The sequence below is a fragment of the Arachis duranensis genome, chromosome 9, assembly GCF_000817695.3.
Source record: "Arachis duranensis cultivar V14167 chromosome 9, aradu.V14167.gnm2.J7QH, whole genome shotgun sequence".
Classification (NCBI taxonomy): Eukaryota; Viridiplantae; Streptophyta; class Magnoliopsida; order Fabales; family Fabaceae; genus Arachis; species Arachis duranensis.
Window position 1 is genome coordinate 2,660,942 of NC_029780.3, and position 24,850 is coordinate 2,685,791.

Consider the following 24,850-nt stretch of genomic DNA (forward strand, 5'->3'; position numbering starts at 1 on the left):
AAACACAAGACAAGATCCCATCTTCATTCTTCAATGTTACACGTTCAATAATAGTGCAAGAATGCATACTTCATAACAGAAGCAACAACATTCATTCATTCATTGCAGTACCAATAATAAACCCCTTTTCCAAATACCCTCTTTATGAATAAATCGAACAATTTAGAATAAAACCACCGTTTCCGTTTCAGAATTGAATGTGGCACCTCAATAGCAAGTGAAAACCCACAACAGCACACAGCAACATTAATAGTCTCACAAACAACATTGACCGAAAACGAAAAAATCCAATTGCTACTTACGTGTGTTTATTATCTTTACCCACCTAACTCTTTTTCCGATCAATAACTAATTTGCTCAACTAAATGAGTTGCTCATTTAAGACTTTCAACAAACACCTCGCACTCCTCTGCTTCCATAAGTGCATCACCTCTTATGGTTTCATACCTTCACTTTCTCACTTTCTTCCACCGCTTCTGAGCTCGCGTTCCGCTCAGCTTCTACATCACTTGGGTGAGTTTCCATTTTCATCAGGTCCTTGTTGTTTTCTCTCTCTTTCTCTTTGGCTTTCTGACATGAAACTTTTTTTGTTTGTTTGCTAGTGTTGTTTCTTCTTTGATTTCTTTTGTGTCATATGGGTTAAAGGGTATATGAAAAATTCAGTTTTGAAGTTGAGTTTGATAGAGTGTGTTATTGGGGTGTCACCTTTCCCAATGCAGCTGTAATTGGTTTGTGTTGGTTTCTTCTACATGATGATGAGAAAAATCATCTCTTTAGGTTGAATTTGATGAGAAAAATGGGAAAATAAATGGTCTTGGGTGAAGTAATTTTACCTGAAAGTTTTCTTTTGTGGAGCTTTGTTCCCTTGTAGCTATTAGCTAATGATCATGTATGGGCAATTAAGTTAACATTTTTCGTTTTTGATTTTTGATCAAGTTGTAAGTATGTACAAATCTGAGTTGAGTTATTTGGACCGATATTTTGCATGTGCAATATTTATGATCAAATTACACTCTTTGGTTACTGATTTCTGAACCATTGGTTTGTATTTTGAAAATCACAATTTTTAGCCTTGGAAGAAGAAAACTGTAAAAGGTTCCTTCGGTTGTGATTAGGACTAATTGTAGCTGCTTTTATATCTAGATGCTGTATTAGAGTAACAGTTTTTAGTAGATGGACTCTGTCCAATAAGATGATATTTACATTGATTTTTGTGATGATTTGATGATGATGCTGATATTCCTGTGCTGGAAGTGTTGAACGGCCAGCTTGGTTCTGAGCAGTTATCAGTTTATTGAACTTGAATAGTCACTTTAACAGATATCAATTAGATAATGTAATTCTATGGTTAAAAAATTTATATATTGTTAATATCTAATGAATCCATTTATTTGATTGACTGAGTGGTTTCTTCGTTTTAGACAGCTTCTCATTCTGCTTCAGTTATGGAGGTGTTCAAAGCAGTTGCCAAGAACGAACTTGCAACTCATGGAAGTGTTGCTATCAGAGCTGACCAGAAGAGTTATAGTTACAGGCAACTAATCTTGTCCGCAGAGAAGATATCTAATATATTGTGCGGCAGTGATGTAAAGGCAGTGAGTCAAACTTTAAGTTTTTATTTTTGTTGCCTATTGATTGATAAAATAATACTATTGCTTAGCATTTCATCAGAGTGATCAACAGGAGAGCCATAAGGCTTAACTATTAAGAATTATGTTATTTCTCTTTGAAGAATAAAATTATTCGTTAAAGAAAAAGGAGAGTACAGGAAGAATGGATGGCAAGGTATCTTCAAACATTAAAACATCGAACTTTAAAACAAAAATATTGACGAATAAGAGTATAGTAGAAATGAAGCTAAGATGCTTAAGCTCATTGCATGTCAGAGATGGCATCTTCTTTGAAATAAACATGGGCAGAAGCAAACCACAAAAATAAGATACAAGTATAATTGTTTCCTTTTACAAAAAGGGCAAAGAGATACCCTAAGACATGCATGTGTGACACTTCCAACTGAATTCAATAACAAAGTTGCTGTTGCATGCTGCAAATTTTCCATAATTCGATGTTTATGCTTATGTGGAACTATGAGAATGCTGTGCTGCATCCACATATAGGTGGAAAAAGAACCATTTTATGAATCTTTGGTGATACTAAAATGCAGGGAAACCTTAGTGGAGCTCGGATAGGAATTGTAGCCAAACCCTCTGCCGAATTTGTAGCTGGAGTACTTGGGACTTGGTTTAGTGGAGGTGTTGCTGTTCCACTTGCACTAAGCTATCCAGAACCAGAGCTCTTACATGTGATTAATAATTCGGTATGCTTTGGAAAGCCTCCCTTTTTTATATGGCTTCCATTTTTTGTTTGTTTGTTTTGTGTTCAAAAGGCTTGTGAACTTTCTCCTGTTAGGAGTGTTTAATTAATTATTTCTTTATATCTTTTGGGTATCTGTTATCTATACTTTCATATAGCTGATTTATTTGTACATGTTTGTCCCTATGAAAGTACGCTACTGATTTGATAGATTTAGTCTAATTGGATGTTTGGACATGATTGAACTATTTTATTCTGGCCTCTGCTGTTCATCTGAACTCACAAAAATAACCATAGTAGCTTCTGGATTAGTCTCTTTGCATGCTTCTGTTGTCATTATTATGTCCAGTTTGTTGCTTCTGCAAGTGTGTTCATTCTCAATTTACAGAAAGGTTGTATGAATATGCCAAGATGATCTCTCTTATACGAGTTATGGACCTATGGAAGCAAGATTTGGTTATATGTTAGAAACAAAGTAGTTGATCCATTTATTTATTCTACATGCCTTTGTGCTCAACTTCTGCTTTATGGATCCAACCTTTAACAGAAATTTGATGATAATTTGTCTGTAGGATGTGTCCACAATACTGAGTACTGAAGATCATAGTGAATTAATGCAAAACCTTGCCAATAAAACCTCTTCTCAGTTTTTTCATCTCCCACCTGTTCTCGCTAAGCCCTCAGAGAAAAGCAGTGATGAAGATTCACAAAATGGGGAAATTGATGTTGATAGAATTTTCCGGGACAATATTGGAAAACCAAGTAAGAAAATAACAATTTCAATTTATTTTTGGTAGCACCTAGCTGATGGTTGTTTCTCATAATTTGTTTTCCTCATCCATTGACCTAGGTGAAGATCCAGCACTGATTTTGTACACGAGTGGGACAACAGGTAAACCTAAAGGAGTGGTTCATACTCACAGAAGCATTGCTGCCCAGGTATGTTGATGATTTGTCTCGATTGTCTAATATCATGGAATAATGGTACATCAATTTCATTTATTGAGATAAAAATTATCTCCCTGAACACCAGTTCTATGTTTTTGCAAATTTTTTGGGTGTGATTAACAAATATCAAATAATACTAGTAATGCTGCAGTGCTGCTTAATAACTTATTTTTAATTGTAATGCAATTCAAGCCTTGTTGATATAACTATGTCAATCCGTTTATATATTATTGTTTTTCAATAATATTTTCCCCTCAACTTTGTGTTGATTTTAGGTCCAAACCTTGGCAAATGCATGGGAGTATACATCTGCTGATAAGTTTCTACACTGCCTACCGTTGCATCATATCCTTGAAAGTTTTTGGTGCATAAATTATTCTACATTTTATTATTAAAACAGTATGATCATCAGTAGATTATTTGCTGAAGATGTGATTTCGGACATCTTTATGATGTCAGTCCTTAACATATGTGATATACATGTTCATGGACTTTTCAATGCTTTATTTGCCCCTCTCTATGCAGGATCCTCGGTAATACTCTTTTTCACTCTTGCTTACAAAACCAAAGACAAATCTAGAGAAAAACAAAACAAAAAAAAGGATAATACATTGTATCCCTTTTAAATAGATGATATTCTGTACTTAATAATCCATTTTGTCCTGTTGAAGGTTGAATTTATGCCAAAATTTAGTGTGAGGGGAATTTGGCAGAGATGGCGTGAGTCATATCCATCCGAAGGATCTAAGGTTGATGATGCTATAACTGTTTTCACTGGAGTAAGTATAGTTCTGCCTAGCACTACGCAATCCTATATGATATAATGTAAGGCAAACTGAAGACAGAACTATATTTGGTGCTATAATCATAAAATATACAATTTATGGGCCATATGATGGTATTCTCTTTTATGCTTCTTTACTTGAACTATTTTGTGTGCTTAAATTCTGCATGCAGACTATTTGGTATCAACTATGAACAGTAATTTCTACAATTAGAAACCTTTTCTCAGGTGATTTTGTTCTCATTATATCCTTTTGTGAATTAAGGTTCCAACTATGTACACCCGGTTGATACAAGGTTATCATGCAATGGATCCTGAGCTACAAGCCACCTCAGCATCTGCTGCACGGAACTTGCGTCTTATGGTGAGACAAATTGCAACCGTGACAAATTGTTTGAAGATAAATGAAGAATTGATTGAATTTGTGAAAATAAAGTGTTATTTTTTTATTTTAATGATTGACTTTCTCAGTGTGTAACTTAGCATGCACGGATGCTTTACTGTTTATTTTGTGTTGTGTTGCATTTTTTCTGATTGTTGACTAATACCTTCATGCCCGAATCTGAATCATGTTTTCATTCAGATGTGTGGGTCCTCTGCACTCCCTCAACCTGTTATGCAAGAATGGGAAGCCATCACTGGGCATCGCTTATTGGAGCGATATGGCATGACTGAAGTAAGTACCCTCTACCTGTTAAGTTGTTCAGCTTTCAACTTTGCATAGAATCACTTACAATGTATTTCACTATTGCCCTCAATAATTTTGTGATGGTTATTCTTAAAGCATCTTATGTTATTATATTAATGTTCATAGTTTGTCATGGCATTGTCAAATCCTTTGAAAGGAGAGCGTAAACCAGGCACTGTTGGCAAACCATTTCCTGGTATAGAGGTCAGTTTAGCTTGCATCTTTATATTTACTATTGACTTTAGATTAGTATATGGACATTGTGGTTGTGATTTCTCATTCCATTGATGCAAAAATCTGTTTGACAATATAGCCTCAACAAAACATTATGAGGATCAGGCTATGTAATTGTCTATGCACATTTATTCCAAAAAGAAAAAAGAAAAAAGGTCTAAGCACATATTTAAGGAAATTAAACTTGCTCTATGTTCAAAAAATTACTCGTATCTGAAGCTTGGGTGAATTGAATTCTTCTATGCTTCTTGTGTTGTTGATGTGAACATGTAAGGTATATCACATGGAATTTTAATGTTGCTTTCTATCTATGCATGATAGGTCAAGATTCTTTCAGATGAGGACAGTGGGAAAGAAGAGACTAAAGTGGGGGAGCTTTGTGTTAAAAGCCCTTCATCTTTTAAAGAATATTGGAAACTTCCGGAGGTACTCTCTGACATAGTAGTTAAATGCACCACATAAACTATGTTCAATTGTTCATCCTTATGTAATACCCTACTCCCCCACTATGCATGTACCATACTATCCTAAGACGACAGATTGTTTTTGAGCAATAGAAAGTTGTGTGATGCTAAAAGATGGAGCACAGGAAAAAAGAATGTAGATTTAATTTGATTTGCACAGTCCTGCATTTCAAAGATAAAGCTTGGTCAAGGAAATGTGATGTCTGCCTCCTGAGATTTTATGATTCCCATGCAGATAACGAAAGAATCATTTACTGAAGATGGATTCTTCAAGACTGGGGATGCAGTTACTACAGATAAAGATGGATACTACATCATTCTAGGACGTAAGGAAATCTATCTATTTATCTATCTATATATGGTGGTTGTTATATGCTTAATTGTAAGAGGCACTACATTGTTACCTGTCATGCATTAATTTCATATACCTAGTACCCAAATTCTAGGATGTTGTCTTTCAGCTTCAGCTTTCCATTGTTCCAAATGAATCTCAAAAAAAAAAAAAAAAGGCAGCTAGGTGCATAAGCATCTTGCTTAACATAAGGTCTGGGAAAGCACTCAAATGATAATTGTATCGGTGGCTGATTCCATGCTAGTGTTCCAACAGTCCCTAAGAAACCAGTTTTCTAAATTCCAAATAATTAGGATTAGGACATTTGGTTTTTTACCTAAATTATTTGAGAATTCTTAAGTCAATTTTGTCTTGATTAGCTTAGGTAACGATAGAACCTAGATTATACACAGAAGAATTATGTGTAATTGTATACTTCAATAATGTGTATGCCAACTTTTTTATGGAACTATTATCAGCACAAACAATTACCATTTTCATTTCTTTGGGCTTATATGCGGTTCTAGTATGTTGAATTTCTGTCTTGAATAACTCTGTAAAACTCCGCTTGCTTATCAGGTACTAATGCTGATATAATCAAGGCTGGTGGCTACAAACTATCTGCCTTAGAAATTGAATCAGTTATACTAGAGGCAAGTAGCTCATTTTTCTATCTTATGGTGCAATTGTTAACTAATTAACTTGTATATAGTTGCATAATAATGGAACCAAGTGGGCAAATATAAGGAAGAATGTGATCTTTACAATCAGAACCATTTTGCAGCATCAAGCTGTCGCGGAATGCTGCGTTTTGGGCTTACCTGACAAAGATTATGGGGAAGTTGTCGGCGCGATTATTGTACCAGAGGCTGATGTCAAGAGAAAGCGAGATGAAGAATCAAAGCCTGTTCTAAGCCTGGAAGAGTTATCCAGCTGGGCCAAACCTAAAATTGCACCTTACAAGGTATTGTTGGATGATTGATGCTTGTGAATATGGATTAGATTCATCATATTTTCTTAGAAATATTTCATGTATATAGTTTAGGACTTTAGCCAAGTCTGTTATGTTATCTTAAAATTTTGAGAAAAAGACCAATAGATCTCTAACTTTTTAATTCAAAGACACACAAATCTCGGACTAATTGAAAATACAAAAATATCTCTGACCTTCTAAATTACGAGAATATTTCTCGAGAACTTATTTGTCTTTGATATAAAAAGTCAGGGATGTATTTGTCTTAATTTTAATCAAAATGTATGTCCTATATCTAAGTGTCTCAATTCTATTTGTTTTATATTGTCTCAGATACCAACAAAACTTTTTGTTTGGGACTCACTCCCTCGCAATGCAATGGGGAAGGTAATTCACATTTTCTTTTTGTTTACTTTGTAATCCACATCATTTTCCTTCATTAACATGAGCCCTTTTTCTTATAAGAAATGTGTTTTTTGGTAAATTAAGAAAAAAAGTTGGGTAATTAATTCTTTTTCGTATAAATTTTCAGGTAAATAAAAAAGAGCTGAAGAAAATGCTAGCTTCGGAACAGTAAATTCCATAGCATTATTTAAGGTGGTGCCATTCTCAAATAAAACCGAAGGAGTTGTTGACATGAAAAGAGAAAGCCTAAGTAGGATAGATTATTTTAGTTTAGCATTTTAGATTCATTTAAGAATCAATGAATGCTTTTTTATATTGTTTCTTATTATTATTTTTTGTGAACTATATTATTTATTATGTAATATTAGATAAATAACGTGAGCCATTCATATTTTAGGAAATAGGAATGCCTAATTTCTAAATAGTAATTTCCCAAAACATGTCAAATTTTAAATTAAATGTAGAAAACAATGTTCTAAGTGCATAATAATAAATTAATAAAGAATTTCTTCTTATTGTAATTCGATTGGCAATATGCATGATGTCAATGGATCAATTTAGACTTGATTTGGTCAAATTTTTCGGAGGGCTTTTGGGAATTATCTCATTTTATTGTTTGGTAAATACTAAATAAAAAATAATGTGTTTTTACTTTTGTTTAGGTAATAGGTATTTTTGAAAGTACTTAGAAACATATTTTTTGGAATCAGTTTGTATTTATCGAAAATAAAAAAATTAATAAATAAAAAGATTATCTATTTATATTTTTATCTTTTAAGAATTAGATGCTCTTAAAAAGAATAATTTTCAAAATAAATTTGTATTTATCAAAATTATATATAATATAATTTCATATATAATAAATATTTAAGTTTATCATTGTAATTTATGTTTTTTAGTCCTTTTAAATTAAAAAAAATTGTTTTATCAAATATAATTATTATTCATTGAAAATTATTTTTAACTTAATTTACTAATTATATATATATCACCCTTGATAAAATATTTTCCATACAAGAATATATAGGTGTTTTTAACTCCAACTTAGACTCCATAATTTTAAATTTTAAGTTTGAATCAATTACTATAAATTCAAATTAACTAAATAGTTTTTCACTTTATCAGTCACTCGTATTAAATAAATAATTTTTATTTTTTCGTTATCCTCCAAACTCTAATATATTACATGGATCTCATTATTTGAACATAGCTTTGTGTTTCACGCCCCATCATAAATGGTAGGTATTCTTTCAATCCATTAATCCGCACGTCAATCTTCTCAACTCTAACACTTCACATACGCAACATAATTTTTTTTACGGGAGATATTTCTTATTCTTAATCTATCATATATGTGTTTTGTTATCTGCATTTATTAACTCTTGTTTCAACAAAGCTTAGATTTATGTTTTCTAATATCTTTAAATTCTGCGTGCATGAAATAGAGATGGATGTACGGTACGCAGTTTGATTTCATGTAGAGTATGATGGCATTCAAAGGTTCCAAGAACAAATTTGATCATGAGCATAAACCTAAACCTAAACGACAAAAGGTTAGTTAATCGTCATTCCATGGTTTTAGCATTTATATCTTTTTTTTGTGATTTGGGTTGATAATATCAATGGGCAAATACGAAAACTGAGAAGGGTATACCAAAACGACAAAAATAAAAAAACTAATAATTTGGAATTAGCTATAGTTTTTATTTACATGGAGAAGGTGGTGAAGCAAAGCAACGAAGGTAATTGATAAACTCATATAGAGTGTGGTTGAATTATGTAGACATAAATTTTTAAAGAAGGTAAAGTACTGTTTTGGTATTTAATGTTGGGGCTAAATTTTAATTTAGTTCCTAAAAATTTTAATTGGATTCAATGTTGTTTTAAATTTGACTGGAATAATTAATAGGAAGCTTTTACATTAATGATCATTGGTAAGTTGATTTTACTTATGTACCAAAACTGAACATTATATTGATTCTTAAGTATGCTTAATTGTTTGTGTCAAATTTAATTGGGACAATTGAACCGTTTGAAACATTTTGAGACTGAAATAGAAGAGTTAAAAATTAGGAATCAAATTAGAATTTAGCTTAGATGATATACCAAAATAATATTTTATCCTTACTAAAGATCATAATTGTGCTGTAGGTGTTCATTGTGTTATTTGGGCTACTGTACATCTAAATTTAAATTAGTAGCGAAGTTAAAGATTGCAATTTTGCATGTACACCAGAAACTTCATGGTATATGCATGGCCTATACTATCTGCCCAACCATCACATATTGATTGTGACTAGTTTCTTCTACCATGTGCTTTTCCATTTAGTTATGGTTTATCTATTCATGTAAGTTTTTACACTTGACACTTCATAAGAAGTTGGGCACTTAACTACTTGACCTACCCTAGCAGCAGGGATATTGTGCAAACTAAGAGAAGTAGATAAAATCATAGGCAAATGCTCATAAATAAATAATAATATTGCTGAGGATAGTCTCTCTGAGTTTCTTCCTTAGTAATAATTAATCTTGGTTGTTTAGTACTTTTACTTCTCACAAGGTTAACATTAGTAAACCTCAAAAGTAAAAGGAACATGTTGTATCAGAGTTTATATTAACTCCCACCAAATTAAACTCATATTTTCAAGTCCTCCATTGTGTTGTCTGTCCATATCATTGTCTATCTCTTGCTTCTCATTTACAGTGTGTTGGTTTAAATTTAAGCATCATCAACTCTATAATTCAATAGGTTTAATCATATCTCGATAACTTGGTTCATGACAGTGTAATTCATTATGGTAGATACTATGATTTTAAGACACTACAATAAAACTCGGTAACTCGGTTTAGAATAGCTTTTGACCTAATGATATGGGTTTGATTTAACAAGTGGCATCACACTAACGTTATAAATATAGATCTCTTAGATTAATACTAGAGAAAAGAGAAAAGAGAGATCAGAGATTGTGAGTTAAAATTCAACTTAGTATCAACTTGAAATTGGATTAACATTTTGGCTGATAGAAGTCTACTAAATAAGTGTCCTGCTTGTGTTCTATGTATTTAAAAAAAAAAGTCGGTTTGAATTAACAAAAAATCATGATCTACTACTCTATTACATACCATTTATTGCAAAGAAAATAATACTTACAAAAAAAGGAAAGAATAATAAGTAGTGGATATATCATTATTGTACAAATACCATTTCTGAAAATACAAACCTAAAAGTTCCCCAAAATCATGTCATATAAAATCAGCACTTGCACCTTCTGTATGGAAATAAATAGCACTTAATACTCAACCAAAAAAAAAAATAGCACTTAATAAATAAAATTAGGGTTTATCTATTAAAATAAAAAAATTCATTAAAAATATAAAAAATTTAAATTTTCAATACATTTATTTTGTATTAATTAAATAAAACATTTAAAACTTTAGCTAAACCCATAAAATTATCATGAGATTCTGAGATAAAATCTGTTGGTAATGAATCTAAATAACAATTCACAAAATAAATTTTCAACACTTTCCAATAATTTCTGTAGCAAATCCAAAACGTAGAAATTAGTATTGTTTATTAAACAAAAAAATCACAAGGGCCCATTAAAAGCCCAAAATAAAATATACAAAAAAAGCTCCAAAACCCGCACATATGACAATATGACATCTCTCGGTCTTCAACGTGAATTACCCGTTTTCTCCTTCGAGATCATTCTGTCACTCCGAACAAGAAAAGAAAAAAAGAGAAATTTTTTCACCACCATACCCCCAAATTACCCAACAGCGACAAATGCAATGCTCTGATGCAACCAACGTTTTCTTCTCCTCCTTCTTCATCCCACGAATCTAAGTGAAAATTGCAAAAGGAGGAGCTTGCTTTTTCTGTTGCTGTCTTCGAGTAACTGAAGAAGAAGAAGAAGAAAAAGATGAAGAAACATAAGTCCTCTGTTCTCAACTTCCGTAAACCAACCGCACAGGTCAGTGAGAGAGTGTGTGTGATTGTATGCTAGATATTATTGACTGCAGCCTTTTTTTTATTTTTTTGCATGAGTATGGGAAGAAGAAAATATTTTTTATTTATCTTATTTTTGTCCGAAAAAAAAAATTCTGATGAACAACCCAGAATGGCATAGCTTCTGTTATGGTTGTGGCTGCAATGCCGTTAAGCTGCAGACGCAGCTGCAAGCGCAATTAAAACCCTTGTGGATGTGTGGTGCTTGCTCATAATTTAGTTGTTGGTATTAAAGTATTTCTAATGAATTTGTTGCATCAGCCATGTTTTGGTGGGGGTATGTTTCCTTTGGTTCTTAGATAACTAAGTATATAAGATAAACTTGTATTGCAACATGCAATCCATGCTGCTGTTGTGGTGTGTTTGGTTTGAGCTAAACTCTCTTTAAGGGGATGTTTGAGATTTTGGATTCGGAAGAGGGAGGGAACTCAGGGAAGAGAATGACTTGAAGTGTAAGAAGTGAAGTCACTTTGGCTCTTCAGAACTTCGATTTGCAGAAACTCCAGAGGGCATTTGGAGACTTTTCGTGGGACAGAAATTATATAGGGAGACATTAACCTGTTTATAGCTTGAGACGGGACATATTTCTCTGTATTTTTGTTTAACCAAAATATGGGATTGGAGATAGATTTTTCCACCTTTACTGTTTCGATGTCTCTGTATTTTATTTTGCGGGACACCAGAAAATGGAGCCTAAAGGCAATCCTTTGACACATTACATGATTTGGTATGAGATTTGGCAGCTTGTGTCAGCTTTGGGGACAAGCTCATGTCCTTCTTTTATGGGTTTCTTTATATATGTTGAGAGATTGAGCGGAAACTTTTGTTAGGTTGATCTTTTACATTCTTTTTATGTGTCTTTTTGTTCTGCATTTGTGAACATGATTCACATCAAGGCACTAGGACATCCGCTGAACCTTGTAATGAACTCCACCATAGTGAAGGCAACGTTTCAGTTATTGATGTTGCTTGTTTTGTCTTTTTAGTTTGCAAGGATTTCCTATCCTTCTTTCTTTTTGTAATTGTATCTCTTCATGTAAATAAAATTCTTCTGCCATCAAAAAAGGAAATAGAGTATGTAAGAGTTTTGAGAAAGAAAGAAAATAAATCATTGTAGAACAGTATAAAAGATGAAGAAGAAATCATCCTACAGCTTGACGAGAACAGTTTCAAACTTAGTTTGATCTAATCATTCTTTCCTATTTTTCTTTTCTCATCTTCTGCTGTATCAGTCACTTGAAGCTCCAAAGGAGCCTCGACGACCGAAAACTCATTGGGACCATGTATTAGAAGAGATGGTGTGGTTGTCAAAGGTATCTATTGTTTTTACCTTCAAAATCTTCTATCTTCTTTTTGTAATTCTTTATTTTTAAATGGAGTAATGTTTCACTGTTTCAGTTCTGATGGTTTTACTTATTGTACTTCGGTTTTGTAGGACTTTGAATCAGAGAGGAAATGGAAACTTGCTCAGGCCAAGAAAGTTGCTTTGAGAGCCAGCAAAGGCATGTTAGATCAGGCTACCAGAGGTGAAAAGAAGATGAAGGTTCTGGTCTCTTCTTTTTGTAAATTTAAGGAATTAATAACATACTGCGGTTACCAATGATGTGATTGTATTATTTAGAGTTACAGTTATAGAAAGCATCAGTGTTTGTATGTGTTTTTCTTTCTTACTTTCTTTTATGTTTTGGTATTGCTGCGTCATGAGGGTGGAATATTTTACAGGAAGAAGAGCAACGCTTACGAAAAGTTGCGCTAAATATTTCTAAGGATGTTAAGAAGTTCTGGACAAAAATAGAAAAGCTGGTAATGTATTTTTTAAAATTAAATTTGCTGAATCACTTGCATAAATTTTCATAATTTTGATGTCCTTTCCATCTATTGTTGTTCTAGGTTCTTTATAAGCATCAAATGGAGCTTGACGAGAAGAAGAAAAAGGCACTTGACAAACAGCTTGAGTTTCTTTTAGGGCAAACTGAGAGGTGGATCCTTTACTACATTTATCATTTTGTTTTTATTTAAAAGATACTTTTTTTTTGTAGCAATTGGAAGTTGGCTTGACACCATTGGTCTTTCCTTTTAATATGTTTCATTTTCAGGTACTCGTCAATGCTGGCAAAGAATCTTGTGGATCCTTATAAACCGGTTGAGAAAAGTTCTGCTGAGCATCACATGAGTAGTCAATACAAGGATATAGATACAGACATTATTAATGAACCCGAGGAAGCTGATGTTGGTGGGTAAAAGACATGTATGTTAAGGTGTAAGTGGTTGTCACTTATTTTACTAACTTGATTCATTTGTAATAGAGCATCAGTTGGATGCACCTGATGATGATGAAGAATATGATGTACAATCTGATGATGAATCGGTATGTCTATTTTTTTCAATTGCTATTCTCTTGATCTGTTCACCATAACCACCAAGCACTCAGATTCTGTATTTGTTTTTTCCTTTTGTTTTGGTTTCTTTTGTTTTATGATTCTTATGAGATTTTGCATCCTGACCCAGATAAAGATTATTAGATTTTATATGTTTATTTTGAACTGTTCTCTTGTTTATCACGACCAAACACACCCAGATTATATAGTTTGAAATGTGATTGCTGTTGGAGAACCTACTCAAAGATTATTAGCTTCCACCTGTTTTGTTGCATTGTTTTGTTATGGAATACCTTGTAGGATATTAGGATGCATTATTGGTTCTATCTACACTCTGATCTGCATATTGTTTGTTTTCCATTGGAAGTTGTGTATAAATAAAAAACTATAACATCAGGATAATTCTGATAGTGATACTCCAGTACAGGGGGGTGTCATTTCATTTTCTTTGTTGAACAATCAGTGAATAGCCAAGATATTAGGGTTTAAGGTCTTAGGTCACATTTTTCTTATTTCCTTCTAATAGTAAAGAGAATCTCTCTGTTTATATCTAATTTCTTCTCTTCATCTCATTGAAAAGGTTCATGTTTTTAGAGAAGTGATCTAAAGATGATTTGTCTCCCCTGTTTTGTGCTACTGTTGCAGTTTGTATCTTTATCTTGATAACTTTTAATCCTTCTTCATGTTTAGAATTTCTATGTAGTGCGTTTCTCTCATGTATTATAGTCCTGTACAGTCCTTTTTATCCGTGAGTTTTCTTGATGATGTGTTTCTTGTGGAAATTGAAGATTACTGTGTCTTTTATCCAATTATTTCTTGTGTTTCAATGCATGAGATTGGTCCAAACTAATCTTGATGCTAATGGAGGTACTGTTTCTAGGAGGATGATGAGCAAACCCTTGAGGAGGATGAGGCCCATATAACCAAAGAAGAAAGACAAGAGGAATTGGCAGCTTTGAATGATGAAATTGATCTTCCAATTGAGGAGTTACTCAAGCGTTATGGTGGCAGGAATGGTAAGTTTTTGTTTATTTATATCATGGTTTTTTTTATTCAAGAAAGTTCAGTTAGTCTTCTCAAATGCTATCTGTTAATATGGGAGACCAACATAGATCATAAAAAGAAAGGGTTGTAGAAGGTGCTGGTTTGCATCGTCATTATAATCATGTGGTAGTGAACTCTGCTTAAGTTACCTACTTAGGTTGCTTAATTACTATTGAAGCATTTATGACACCTTTCCTTTCATGATCTATTAGATGAATCTGCAAGTCAAGAAAGTAGTCCAGAGCATAGTGAAGATGGTGATAAAATAGCTAGAAGTAGTGATGGTAAGCACTGGCATTGTGTTTGTGACTGCTAATTTGTTCAGGATATTGTTGTTTCTGACACAGAAGATGATTAATATGTTGCAGAAAATGGAGATGCTTTATGCGCCAATGAAACTGGTACAGGCGACTCTAGCATGGACCCTGGTCGACACTGTGTATGTGTTTGGTTTTAACACTTTCAGCAGCAAAGTGAGTTATGGACTTACCGTAATTCTCCTTTTCTATTAACAGGGAGAAAGTGTTGGTGACGTAGCTACTCCAGTAAACAATGGTGATGTTGCTACTCCAATAAATAATCAATCTGAATATGACGATCATCAATCTGAAAATATTAAGGAGGCTTCTAGTGAGATGGCTAATGAAGATACTACCCGTGGCTTTACTGATGAAGAGGTGAGATTGCATTTAGATTTATTCTCCATATGTATTCTTTCTATTCTCACTATTAAATTTAATTTTCTTTCAATAAAGGTCTTCTGTGTGTATCACTTATATTTTATCTTTCATGATTTTGGTAATGAAAGTAAATTGCTTATGTGTACCTTTAATTCTTGTGCTGGAAGTTTTATTTCCTCCATTTCTGAATTGAATGTATTTTTTGTGGCGGTGATCTACGAATATCATTTAGTAATTTTAAACTTGACTTCCTTTATTAAGATATCTGGCCTTCTTTACTTATATCTGTGATGCTTTGTTGTCTCGACCAATGTGACCAATGTGGTTTTGCCTTCAATTTACTGTTATCATCCTTGATCAAATGTGCCTGTATTATGTTGGATGCAATCAATGAAATCCTTTGGATTCATCATTGGTATGTGCTCCACGCCTCCCCATTTTTCACACCTTCTATTCCTGTGATTTATTGACATTCAGCTGTTAACTTCATAGCTTACAATGTTCCTTCCTGATTTACCTGAAATATTGGCAGGATGATGGTGACTTCTTGCAAACAACAGAGGACAAGGTAAATCAAATTTGATGACACAAATATAATAACCATAAAGTATCATTTCCACTTATTTGTTTCTATTTGTTTTGATCCTCAATGAGGCAGGTAAAAATATCAAGATATATTGCTATAATTTTTCAAAACAGTTTTATATGTTAATATATACTGAGCCCATTTCAAACAAAATTTTGAAGTTATGTCTGTGTATTGTTCTGTATCAATATGTACTCCTTGTTTTGACAGTTTGAAGTCAACTATTTTGTTGGATATGGTGGTTTCTAGTTTTAGGCATTGTTGACTATTGTGTAGTTGTATTTGCTCTTTTTCGTTTCTTGGTTGGTTGATTCATGATTGGCAATTTGAGCCTTTGCTTGATTTCACTGATCAGGATGATGAAACAACCTTATCCGAGGAGGAAAAATTGGAAAAAGTAGATATCATTGATCCCAATGATGAGGTTTGAGCTAGTCTGCTTATCTTTCTTCCCAGATTATTGCTTAACAGAAATTTGCATTCTATGTTTATTTGCTTTGTAGATGCATGTTTAGATTATGGGGCCTTATACATATTTTTCATTTTAAATGTCTTTATTATGCTAGTCCTTATGACGAAGCAATTGGTTGTAGATTGCATTATTGCAAAAGGAGAGTGACATGCCTGTTGAGGAACTACTTGCAAGGTATAAAAAGGTAGGCAGTAATATCATTTGTTTTTACTTATGATTTAACCCATTCATGCAAAAACCTTGATTTCTATTCTTCTCTGTTTATTAGGACCTGAGTGATGATGGACATGGGGATGAATCTGATTATGCTTCTCCTTTATCTGAGCACCATGAGAACTCTTCAAGCAATGAAGATTCTGGACAGAAGGATGTTGCTGTCCCTATGGAAGAAGATATCAAGTCTGAGAACCTTCCTGCTGTTGAACCTCAGGAAAAAGAATGGGAAGTACCTCATGAAACTTCAGAAAAAGGAGAAGGCGAGTATAATATATCTGACGCAGCTGCTGCAGCAAGATCAGCTCAACCAACTGGAATCACCTTCTCTACAACTAAAGTGCGTACAAAGTTCCCTTTTCTACTGAAGTACTCTCTTCGTGAGTACCAACACATTGGATTAGATTGGCTTGTCACAATGTATGAAAAGAGACTGAATGGAATTTTGGCTGATGAAATGGGGCTTGGCAAAACAATTATGACTATAGCTTTGCTTGCTCATCTTGCTTGTGAAAAGGGAATATGGGGTCCACATCTAATTGTGGTGCCAACTAGTGTGATGCTTAACTGGGAGACTGAATTTCTGAAATGGTGTCCTGCTTTCAAAATTTTAACTTACTTTGGGAGTGCAAAGGAGCGGAAACATAAAAGACAAGGATGGTTGAAACCAAACTCATTTCATGTGTGCATAACAACCTATAGATTAGTCATTCAGGATTCCAAAGTTTTTAAGCGCAAAAAGTGGAAATACTTGATCTTAGATGAAGCTCATCTCATTAAAAACTGGAAGTCACAGAGATGGCAGACACTCTTGAATTTCAACTCAAAACGGCGTATTCTCTTGACTGGCACACCACTGCAGAATGATCTCATGGAGCTGTGGTCTCTCATGCATTTTTTGATGCCACATGTCTTCCAATCTCATCAAGAGTTTAAGGATTGGTTTTGCAATCCTATATCTGGGATGGTAGAGGGAGAGGAGAAAGTTAACAAGGAGGTTGTTGATCGCCTGCATAATGTTCTTCGTCCATTCTTACTCCGCAGGTTGAAGCGAGATGTGGAAAAGCAACTTCCATCGAAACATGAGCATGTCATATATTGTAGACTGTCAAAGCGGCAGCGTAATTTATATGAAGACTTCATTGCTAGCTCAGAGACCCAAGCTACTCTTGCAAGTGCCAACTTTTTTGGGATGATTAGTATTATAATGCAACTTCGTAAGGTTTGCAATCATCCTGACCTATTTGAGGGTCGTCCTATTGTCAGTTCCTTTGACATGTCGGGTATTGATGTTCAGTTAAGTTCTTCTATTTGCTCCATGCTTTCTCCTAATCCCTTTTCAATAGTAGACCTAAAAGGCTTAGGCCTCCTATTTACTCATCTTGAATATAGCATGACTTCTTGGGAGAGTGATGAAGTGCAAGCCATTGAGACCCCTTCTAGTTTAATCATGGAACGCACTGATAAGGGTGACCTGGAGGTAATTAAGCCTTGGTCAAAATGTCGAAAAAAGCTACAAGGAACAAACATTTTTGAAGAGATCCGCAAAGCAATTTGGGAAGAGAGGTTGAAAGAGGCGAAGGAACGTGCAGCAGCTATTGCATGGTGGAACTCCTTGAGGTGTAAAAGAAAACCCATCTACTCCACAAGCCTAAGGAATCTTGTTACTCTAAAGCATCCTGTATATGATATTCATCAAGTTAAGGCAAACCCTGTTTCATATTTGTACTCATCGAAGCTGGCCGACATTGTTCTATCACCAGTTGAACGATTTCAGAGGATGACCGATGTGGTTGAAAGTTTCATGTTTGCCATTCCAGCAGCACGAGCACCCTCTCCAGTTTGCTGGTGCAGCAGAAGTGGGGCAACTGTGTTTCTGCATCCATCTTACAAGCAGAAATGCTCTGAAGTTCTGTCACCATTACTGTCACCAATCAGGCCTGCAGTTGTTCGTAGGCAAGTGTATTTCCCAGATAGGCGTCTTATACAATTTGACTGCGGGAAATTGCAAGAACTCGCAATATTGTTGAGGAAATTAAAATCAGAAGGTCATCGAGCTCTGATATTCACCCAGATGACAAAGATGCTTGATGTGCTGGAAGCATTCATTAATTTGTATGGTTACACTTACATGAGATTAGATGGATCAACTCAACCAGAAGAGAGGCAGACCTTAATGCAGCGCTTTAACACTAACCCCAAATATTTTCTTTTTATCTTGTCAACCCGTAGTGGGGGTGTTGGTATCAACCTAGTTGGAGCTGACACTGTTATTTTTTACGATAGTGACTGGAATCCAGCTATGGATCAACAGGCTCAGGATCGTTGCCACAGAATTGGTCAGACACGTGAAGTTCATATCTACAGATTGATTAGTGAAAGCACCATCGAGGAAAATATCTTAAAGAAAGCAAATCAGAAGCGTGCTCTTGACGATCTTGTAATTCAAAGTGGGGGTTATAACACTGAGTTCTTCAAGAAGCTTGATCCTATGGAGCTATTTTCAGGCCATAGAACATTTCAGATTAAAAATATGCTGGAGAAATCCCAGAACAATGGGGAAGTGTCTGTAACTAATGCAGACCTAGAGGCTGCATTAAAATGTGTGGAAGATGAAGCAGATTATAATGCATTAAAGAAAGTTGAGGAGGAAGATGCTGTTGACAACCAGGAGTTTACAGAAGAAGCCATTGGGAGACTTGAAGAGGATGAGTATGGAAATGAAGATGATATGAAGGATGATGAGCCTGCCGAGTTTGGTGAATCTGTTTCCAACTTAAGTAAACAGAATGCAGTAATGTCAAATGGAGATCCCAAGGAAGATGTAATGGCCACTGTTTCTTTAAAAGAAGACGATGTTGACATGTTGGCCGATGTAAAACAGATGGCTGCAGCTGGGCAAGCTATCTCTGCCTTTGAGAATAAGTTGCGTCCTATTGATCGTTATGCCATTCGTTTTCTGGAGCTTTGGGATCCAGTTATAGATAAAACAGCCTTGGAATCTGAAGTCAGGATTGAGGACACGGAATGGGAGTTGGATCGCATTGAAAGGTACAAGGAGGAGATGGAAGCTGAAATTGATGAAGATGAGGAACCTCTTGTATATGAAAGTATGTGCCCCATTATTCCCTTTGCTTCCTGAAATTTGATATTGTCATTGTTTATTATCCTTAGAATATAATGAATGTCATCGATTAGACCCCATGAAAATATGTTTAACTCATGACTTTATCCAAATAACGTATTTCTTGCAGAGTTTAGTTGACATATATTATAAATGACATGTAGATCATGTTCCTTTGTATGAGCATCATACCTGAACTCTTACTAATTTGTAAAATTAATTTTTATTGAATTTGAAGTTGAGTATGGTTGATGATTAATTGATCAATTGCTTATAACAAATATTGAAACTTAAGAAGATATTTAGTTTCTAGACTGAACATTCCCTGTTATATTAGAATGGGATGCTGATTTTGCAACTGAGGCATATCGACAGCAAGTAGAGACCTTGGCTCAACATCAGGTGGGTTGGATGAATTTTGGATTTCTTTTTCTTGTCATCTTTTTGCATATGGATAAACATGTTTGATTTTGTGTTCTTGTAGTTGATGGAGGAACTAGAATATGAAGCTAAACAGAAAGCGGAAGCTGAGGAAGAAAATTCTAAAAAGTAAGGCAGCACTAGGCTTTTGTTATATTTTGCATCCACCTTACTGGTATTCAAAGAAAGATCTGTGCTAGTTTCTACATCTAGTAAATATTGCATTATTCTATGAACTATGTTCCCTGTGAATGCTGTGGGTTTTGTCCTGGTTTGAAAAGTTATCTTAATTTTGATATTTTTTCTATCTTCAATTGTGAAACTTCAAAATATAAGTTGAGGTGTGCATGAAAAATAAGGTAATGCCATAAATATGAACGTACATCTGATTGCTCTTACTTTTCATTTTTCATCAGGACTCCTGGTGATTCAAAGCCCAAATCGAAAAAGAAACCCAAGAAAGCAAAGTTTAAATCTCTGAAGAAAGGATCTTTAAACTCTGGCACGAGACCTGTAAAAGAAGAGCCACAGGCAGAGCCAATGACTATAGATGATGATGTTGTCAGTAGTCTTGCTCTTGTATCCCCAAATTCAGCTATGCAGAAAAAACGGAAGAAACCTAAATTTACAAGTGATGGTGAGGAAGAAAAGAGATCAAAGAAGTCAAAAAAATCCAAGAGGGATCTTCCTGATGTTTTTGCTTCAGATTTAGATTCCAACTTATTAGTTATGCATGATGAAAATGCAGAGACTCTGGTTGAGAATGAACAGAAAACGTCAAGCAGAAATAAGATGGGAGGGAAAATATCCATCACTCCAATGCCAGTGAAATGGATCTTGATGATAAAACCAGAAAAAGTGAAAAAGGGAAATCTTTGGTCCAAAGATTGTATCCCACCAGCAGATACTTGGTTACCTCAGGAAGATGCAGTATTATGTGCAGTCGTTCATGAATATGGTTCTAACTGGAGTTTGGTTAGCGAAACGCTTTATGGCATGACTGCCGGTGGGGCATATCGGGGAAGATATCGTCATCCTGTCCATTGCTGTGAGAGGTTTAGAGAACTATTCCAGAAATATGTCTTATACTCGGTGGATGCCACAAATAATGAGAAGACAAACAATACTGGTTCTGGAAAAGCCCTTCTTAAAGTTACAGAGGTTGGACTGATAACTTTTACATGCCTATTTTTATCTCCACATTTTCTTATAAGATTTTCTTGTCAGTTTGTGGACCTCATCTCTGTATTCTCATCTTTACTTGGAGTATATTGCAAAGTAAAACTTTTTTCTCACTTAAGATATACTTTGGCAGGAGAACATTCGCATGTTGTTAGATGTTGCTTCTGTGCAACCCAATAGGGAATTACTACTGCAGAAGCATTTTTATGCACTGCTTTCTTGTGTCTGGAAGCTTTCATCACATGTTGACCGAAGGCAAAATCCATCAGCTACCTCTAATGGTCTATGTTTTGATAAGAGTTTCTTTGGTTCTGTTGGCCAGCATTCACAGAATTCCTTGAAAAAATCCTCTGAAAGGATGACATTCAGTAATTCGGCCCAGTGCAAGAAGTTAGTAGCTTCTGCACTTGATGACACCAGAGGTAGGCAAGAGAGTGACCAAACCTTACTCTCTAACTGCAGTGAAGACAAAACCATGCAAGTGAGTACAGATCAGATGGATATAACACTGGAGTTCCAGAAAGAGGAGAGTGATGCCTTGCCTTCATTTCCATCTGTTATAAATTTATCAATACAAGATACAGAACTGTTGCCATCTGTAAATAAGCAAACAGGAGAAGATGGTCACTTTAGAGTCTCTACTTCTATTGCTGAGAATCGTTTCAGGTAACTCAAGACAAAGGAGTTTGTTTGTTTTTGGTATATGGTTTGACTTTACACTGCAATGTGTATTGTTGTGTTTCTTACCTCTCTTTTTTGGTGCATAAGGATAGTTACTCATTATGATTTGGCATTTATCTCAAAATTCTATTCAATGCATAGAAATCAATCATAGAATATATGTCTTTCAATCATAATTTTCTTATACATCAAATAAATCTCCTCCGTTGTTGTCTATTGTTCATGGTTGTCCTCAATACTAGTAGTTGCAAAGAATGTTAGTGATTTGTCCTGTCTTTGTCAAGCTGTCACAAAATGACAAGACTTCTTTTTCCAAGTTTTTTTTTTCTGTTACTGCTGCATAACTGTTTATATATCTTCTCTTTTTTCTGCTTCAGGGAGGCAGCAAGAGCATGTAAGGAAGACAGTTCAGCATGGGCTTCATCAGCATTTCCAACAAATGATACAAGATCCAAACCTGGGTCCAGGATACAATCATTGGGAAAGCAGAAGTTTTCCAACACCGACACTGCTAAGCCTTCTAAGTCAAAATCTAAAAGAGCCTTCACTGATCCTAGTGAGACAAATCACCAACAGACTGATCCTTCATTCCTCTCAATGCCACCACTTAAAGATCTGAGATTTGATCTCAATGCAGCATCCACTATGGATGACATTGTAGTTGATGATTTGCCTAGTAGCAGTCTGCCCTTTGGCCTCGACGTGGAAAATTCATTTGATGAAACGGAGAGTTTTGGAGCAGTCCCGCATGATTATGTAGCTGGTTTAATCTCAGATCTTGATGATTGCACATCATTCCCAGAATTTAACGACATTGGTTAGGGTCAAACCACGCCTGGAAAGCAATTCTGTATGACCCCTCCTTGCCATTGAAGGACTGGCATAAGGCTGGCAGGTTGTTTCTGGACAGTCCACAAATTCCGGTGGGATACATAATCGGAACAGAATGTTCTTACATGATCTAATAGGCCTGCCATTTTTGGGTATATAAATAATATGATATAGAAAAAAGGTTAAAGTGAACTGGCAGGTTTGCAGCTTACACGCTGTTGAATGAGGATTCAAGCAAGCCTGCGGCATGTTTCTGGATTTGAAGAGCGCTGTCGATAATTTAATTTTTTACCGAGAAATTCTTTGTTGGTTTGAGGCTTCAATGCACCATTTTCCCCTAGGAACAAACGTAGGTAGGTACTGATTGGCATACATGAAAGTTGGACTGAAATGAAGTGCCTGGTTTGGTGTGCATACATACATACCCAGGTAGATGTGATTTTAGATGGCATGCCCTTGCTGCAGTTCTTTCATTTGCCAACATTGTGTTGTAGATGGTGAGGAGGGAAAAAAAGAGAAGTGCCTTTCAGTTGCTGTTGATTTATGATACTTAACAACATTTTTAATGATGGGAAAATGGTTTACTCCATTTTGGCATTTACTATGCTTGGAACCTGTAAATAATTTAACATAGATCCTTTTTTGTATTCAATTAGGAAACTATGATCACTAAAAAGAGCGTTACTGTTTCAGAAAGAAGATAATTTTTTTTAAAGAAGATATGAGCATCACAAGCTTCTATTTTATTTTGAGTAATATTCCAAATTAATTTCTAAGAAATTTAGTCAAACATTTTAGTTCATAACAAATTTTAATTACTAAATCAGTTTTTAAACTTTTATTTTCTTAAGCAAATTAGTGTTCACATCAATTTACTCGTCTATATATAAGGATCGATTTTAGAAATTTAAAATTTTTTAAAGATAGTTATGTCTTTTATTAAATAATGATAAAGTCTAATTTGTCTAACTTTTTATTAAATTTGATGTAAAGATTAATATATCTAATGAAATAAACGATTAAAAATTGATTTAGTGACTAAATCTTCAAACTGGTCTTGAGATTGACATCGTGCATTAAAATTGTCTTTCAATTGTATCAATTACGTTTTTAAGATTGGAAAAATTGCACCATATTAGTTTCTGACCCGTTTTTCATTAACGACGTGCTGATGTGGACTTTTGGGGACATGTGTCATCTCATGGTTTTGCCACGTATAACGGTATGATGACGTGTCGGTTAACGACACGTGACATGCTGATGTTGATGGTTATGCTACGTGTCACAATGCTATTTTGCCACGTGTCGGATTATGCCACATGGTCACAATGTTATTTGTTCACATGCGACACTATGTATCATTAATTCATTACATATGCACCAAATTGGTCCCCTTATTTTGCATCAAATGACTCATTTTAGTCCATGAAATTGAATGTCGTGCACTAAATTAGTTTTTTATCCGTTTGTTCTCATTTTTTTGTAAATTTAAAATTCTTAATATTTTTTGATACACTAATTTTAGTTATATTTTTTATTATACAATTTTTTATAATAAATTTTTTAATTAATAATTTTAACTTGTATCATTAATGCACATATTAGCTAAATTCAAAATTTTATTATTGCCTCTTGTGTTTATTTGTATCTGTTTTAATATTGTTCAATCTATGGTTACAATAAGTGCTTATATTAATTAATAGTATAATATATGAAAAGACTGCCTAATTAAGTTATAGATAAAATGAATTATTATAACCGAAAGTATAAATCTATCTTACTAGTCTAGTAAGAAGTCAATTATATGGAGAATCGAACATTCTTAAAACGGGTGGGAGTAATGAATTTATATTAGTTAATAAGTGTCTAGTATTCTTAAAATATTTATTAAGGTGTTAAATATTAAAAAATTTGTATTAAAAAATATTATTGTACTCTTAACTTACATCTTTATTAAATCAAATATCAATATCTCATATAATTCTTTTAATAAAATATTATAGAAAAAATTGTAAAATTAAAATTAAAATTTTAAAAATATTTTATAAAAGTGCTTGTATTTAAATAATTGTGAAAAGATAAAATTA

At 34.2% G+C, this 24,850-nt stretch overlaps 2 protein-coding genes across 4 annotated transcripts; both read left to right on the forward strand.

Moving 5' to 3' along the window:
- Positions 1 to 116: 116 nt before the first annotated feature.
- Positions 117 to 7,619, forward strand: LOC107464053 (probable CoA ligase CCL8). 2 transcript variants are annotated; one of them, XM_052254762.1, is made up of 17 exons: positions 117 to 513; positions 1,426 to 1,595; positions 2,165 to 2,317; positions 2,886 to 3,075; positions 3,164 to 3,252; positions 3,537 to 3,605; positions 3,741 to 3,794; positions 3,933 to 4,040; positions 4,311 to 4,409; positions 4,629 to 4,721; positions 4,860 to 4,937; positions 5,289 to 5,393; positions 5,667 to 5,757; positions 6,342 to 6,415; positions 6,547 to 6,726; positions 7,069 to 7,122; positions 7,268 to 7,619. In XM_052254762.1, exons 1-17 carry the CDS (start codon positions 366 to 368, stop codon positions 7,310 to 7,312), a joined length of 1,800 nt encoding a protein of 599 aa, XP_052110722.1. In that variant the 5' UTR covers positions 117 to 365; the 3' UTR covers positions 7,313 to 7,619. The 2 variants fall into 2 exon arrangements, with proteins under 2 accessions (XP_052110722.1, XP_052110723.1); XM_052254763.1 differs by having other exon boundaries at positions 373 to 513; positions 1,422 to 1,595.
- Positions 7,620 to 8,411: 792 nt separating this feature from the next.
- On the forward strand, positions 8,412 to 23,360 carry LOC107464016 (protein PHOTOPERIOD-INDEPENDENT EARLY FLOWERING 1). Of its 2 annotated transcripts, none has more exons than XM_016082913.3 (20): positions 8,412 to 8,693; positions 12,385 to 12,465; positions 12,588 to 12,695; positions 12,875 to 12,955; positions 13,043 to 13,131; positions 13,249 to 13,385; positions 13,459 to 13,520; positions 14,411 to 14,546; positions 14,787 to 14,858; positions 14,943 to 15,013; positions 15,090 to 15,251; positions 15,787 to 15,822; positions 16,196 to 16,264; positions 16,434 to 16,496; positions 16,581 to 19,635; positions 19,987 to 20,051; positions 20,134 to 20,198; positions 20,486 to 21,230; positions 21,385 to 21,917; positions 22,310 to 23,360. In XM_016082913.3, exons 1-20 carry the CDS (start codon positions 8,625 to 8,627, stop codon positions 22,752 to 22,754), a joined length of 6,144 nt encoding a protein of 2,047 aa, XP_015938399.1. In that variant the 5' UTR covers positions 8,412 to 8,624; the 3' UTR covers positions 22,755 to 23,360. The 2 variants fall into 2 exon arrangements, with proteins under 2 accessions (XP_015938399.1, XP_015938400.1); XM_016082914.3 differs by lacking the exon at positions 8,412 to 8,693 and adding an exon at positions 10,818 to 11,117.
- The last annotated feature ends 1,490 nt before the right edge of the window (positions 23,361 to 24,850 follow it).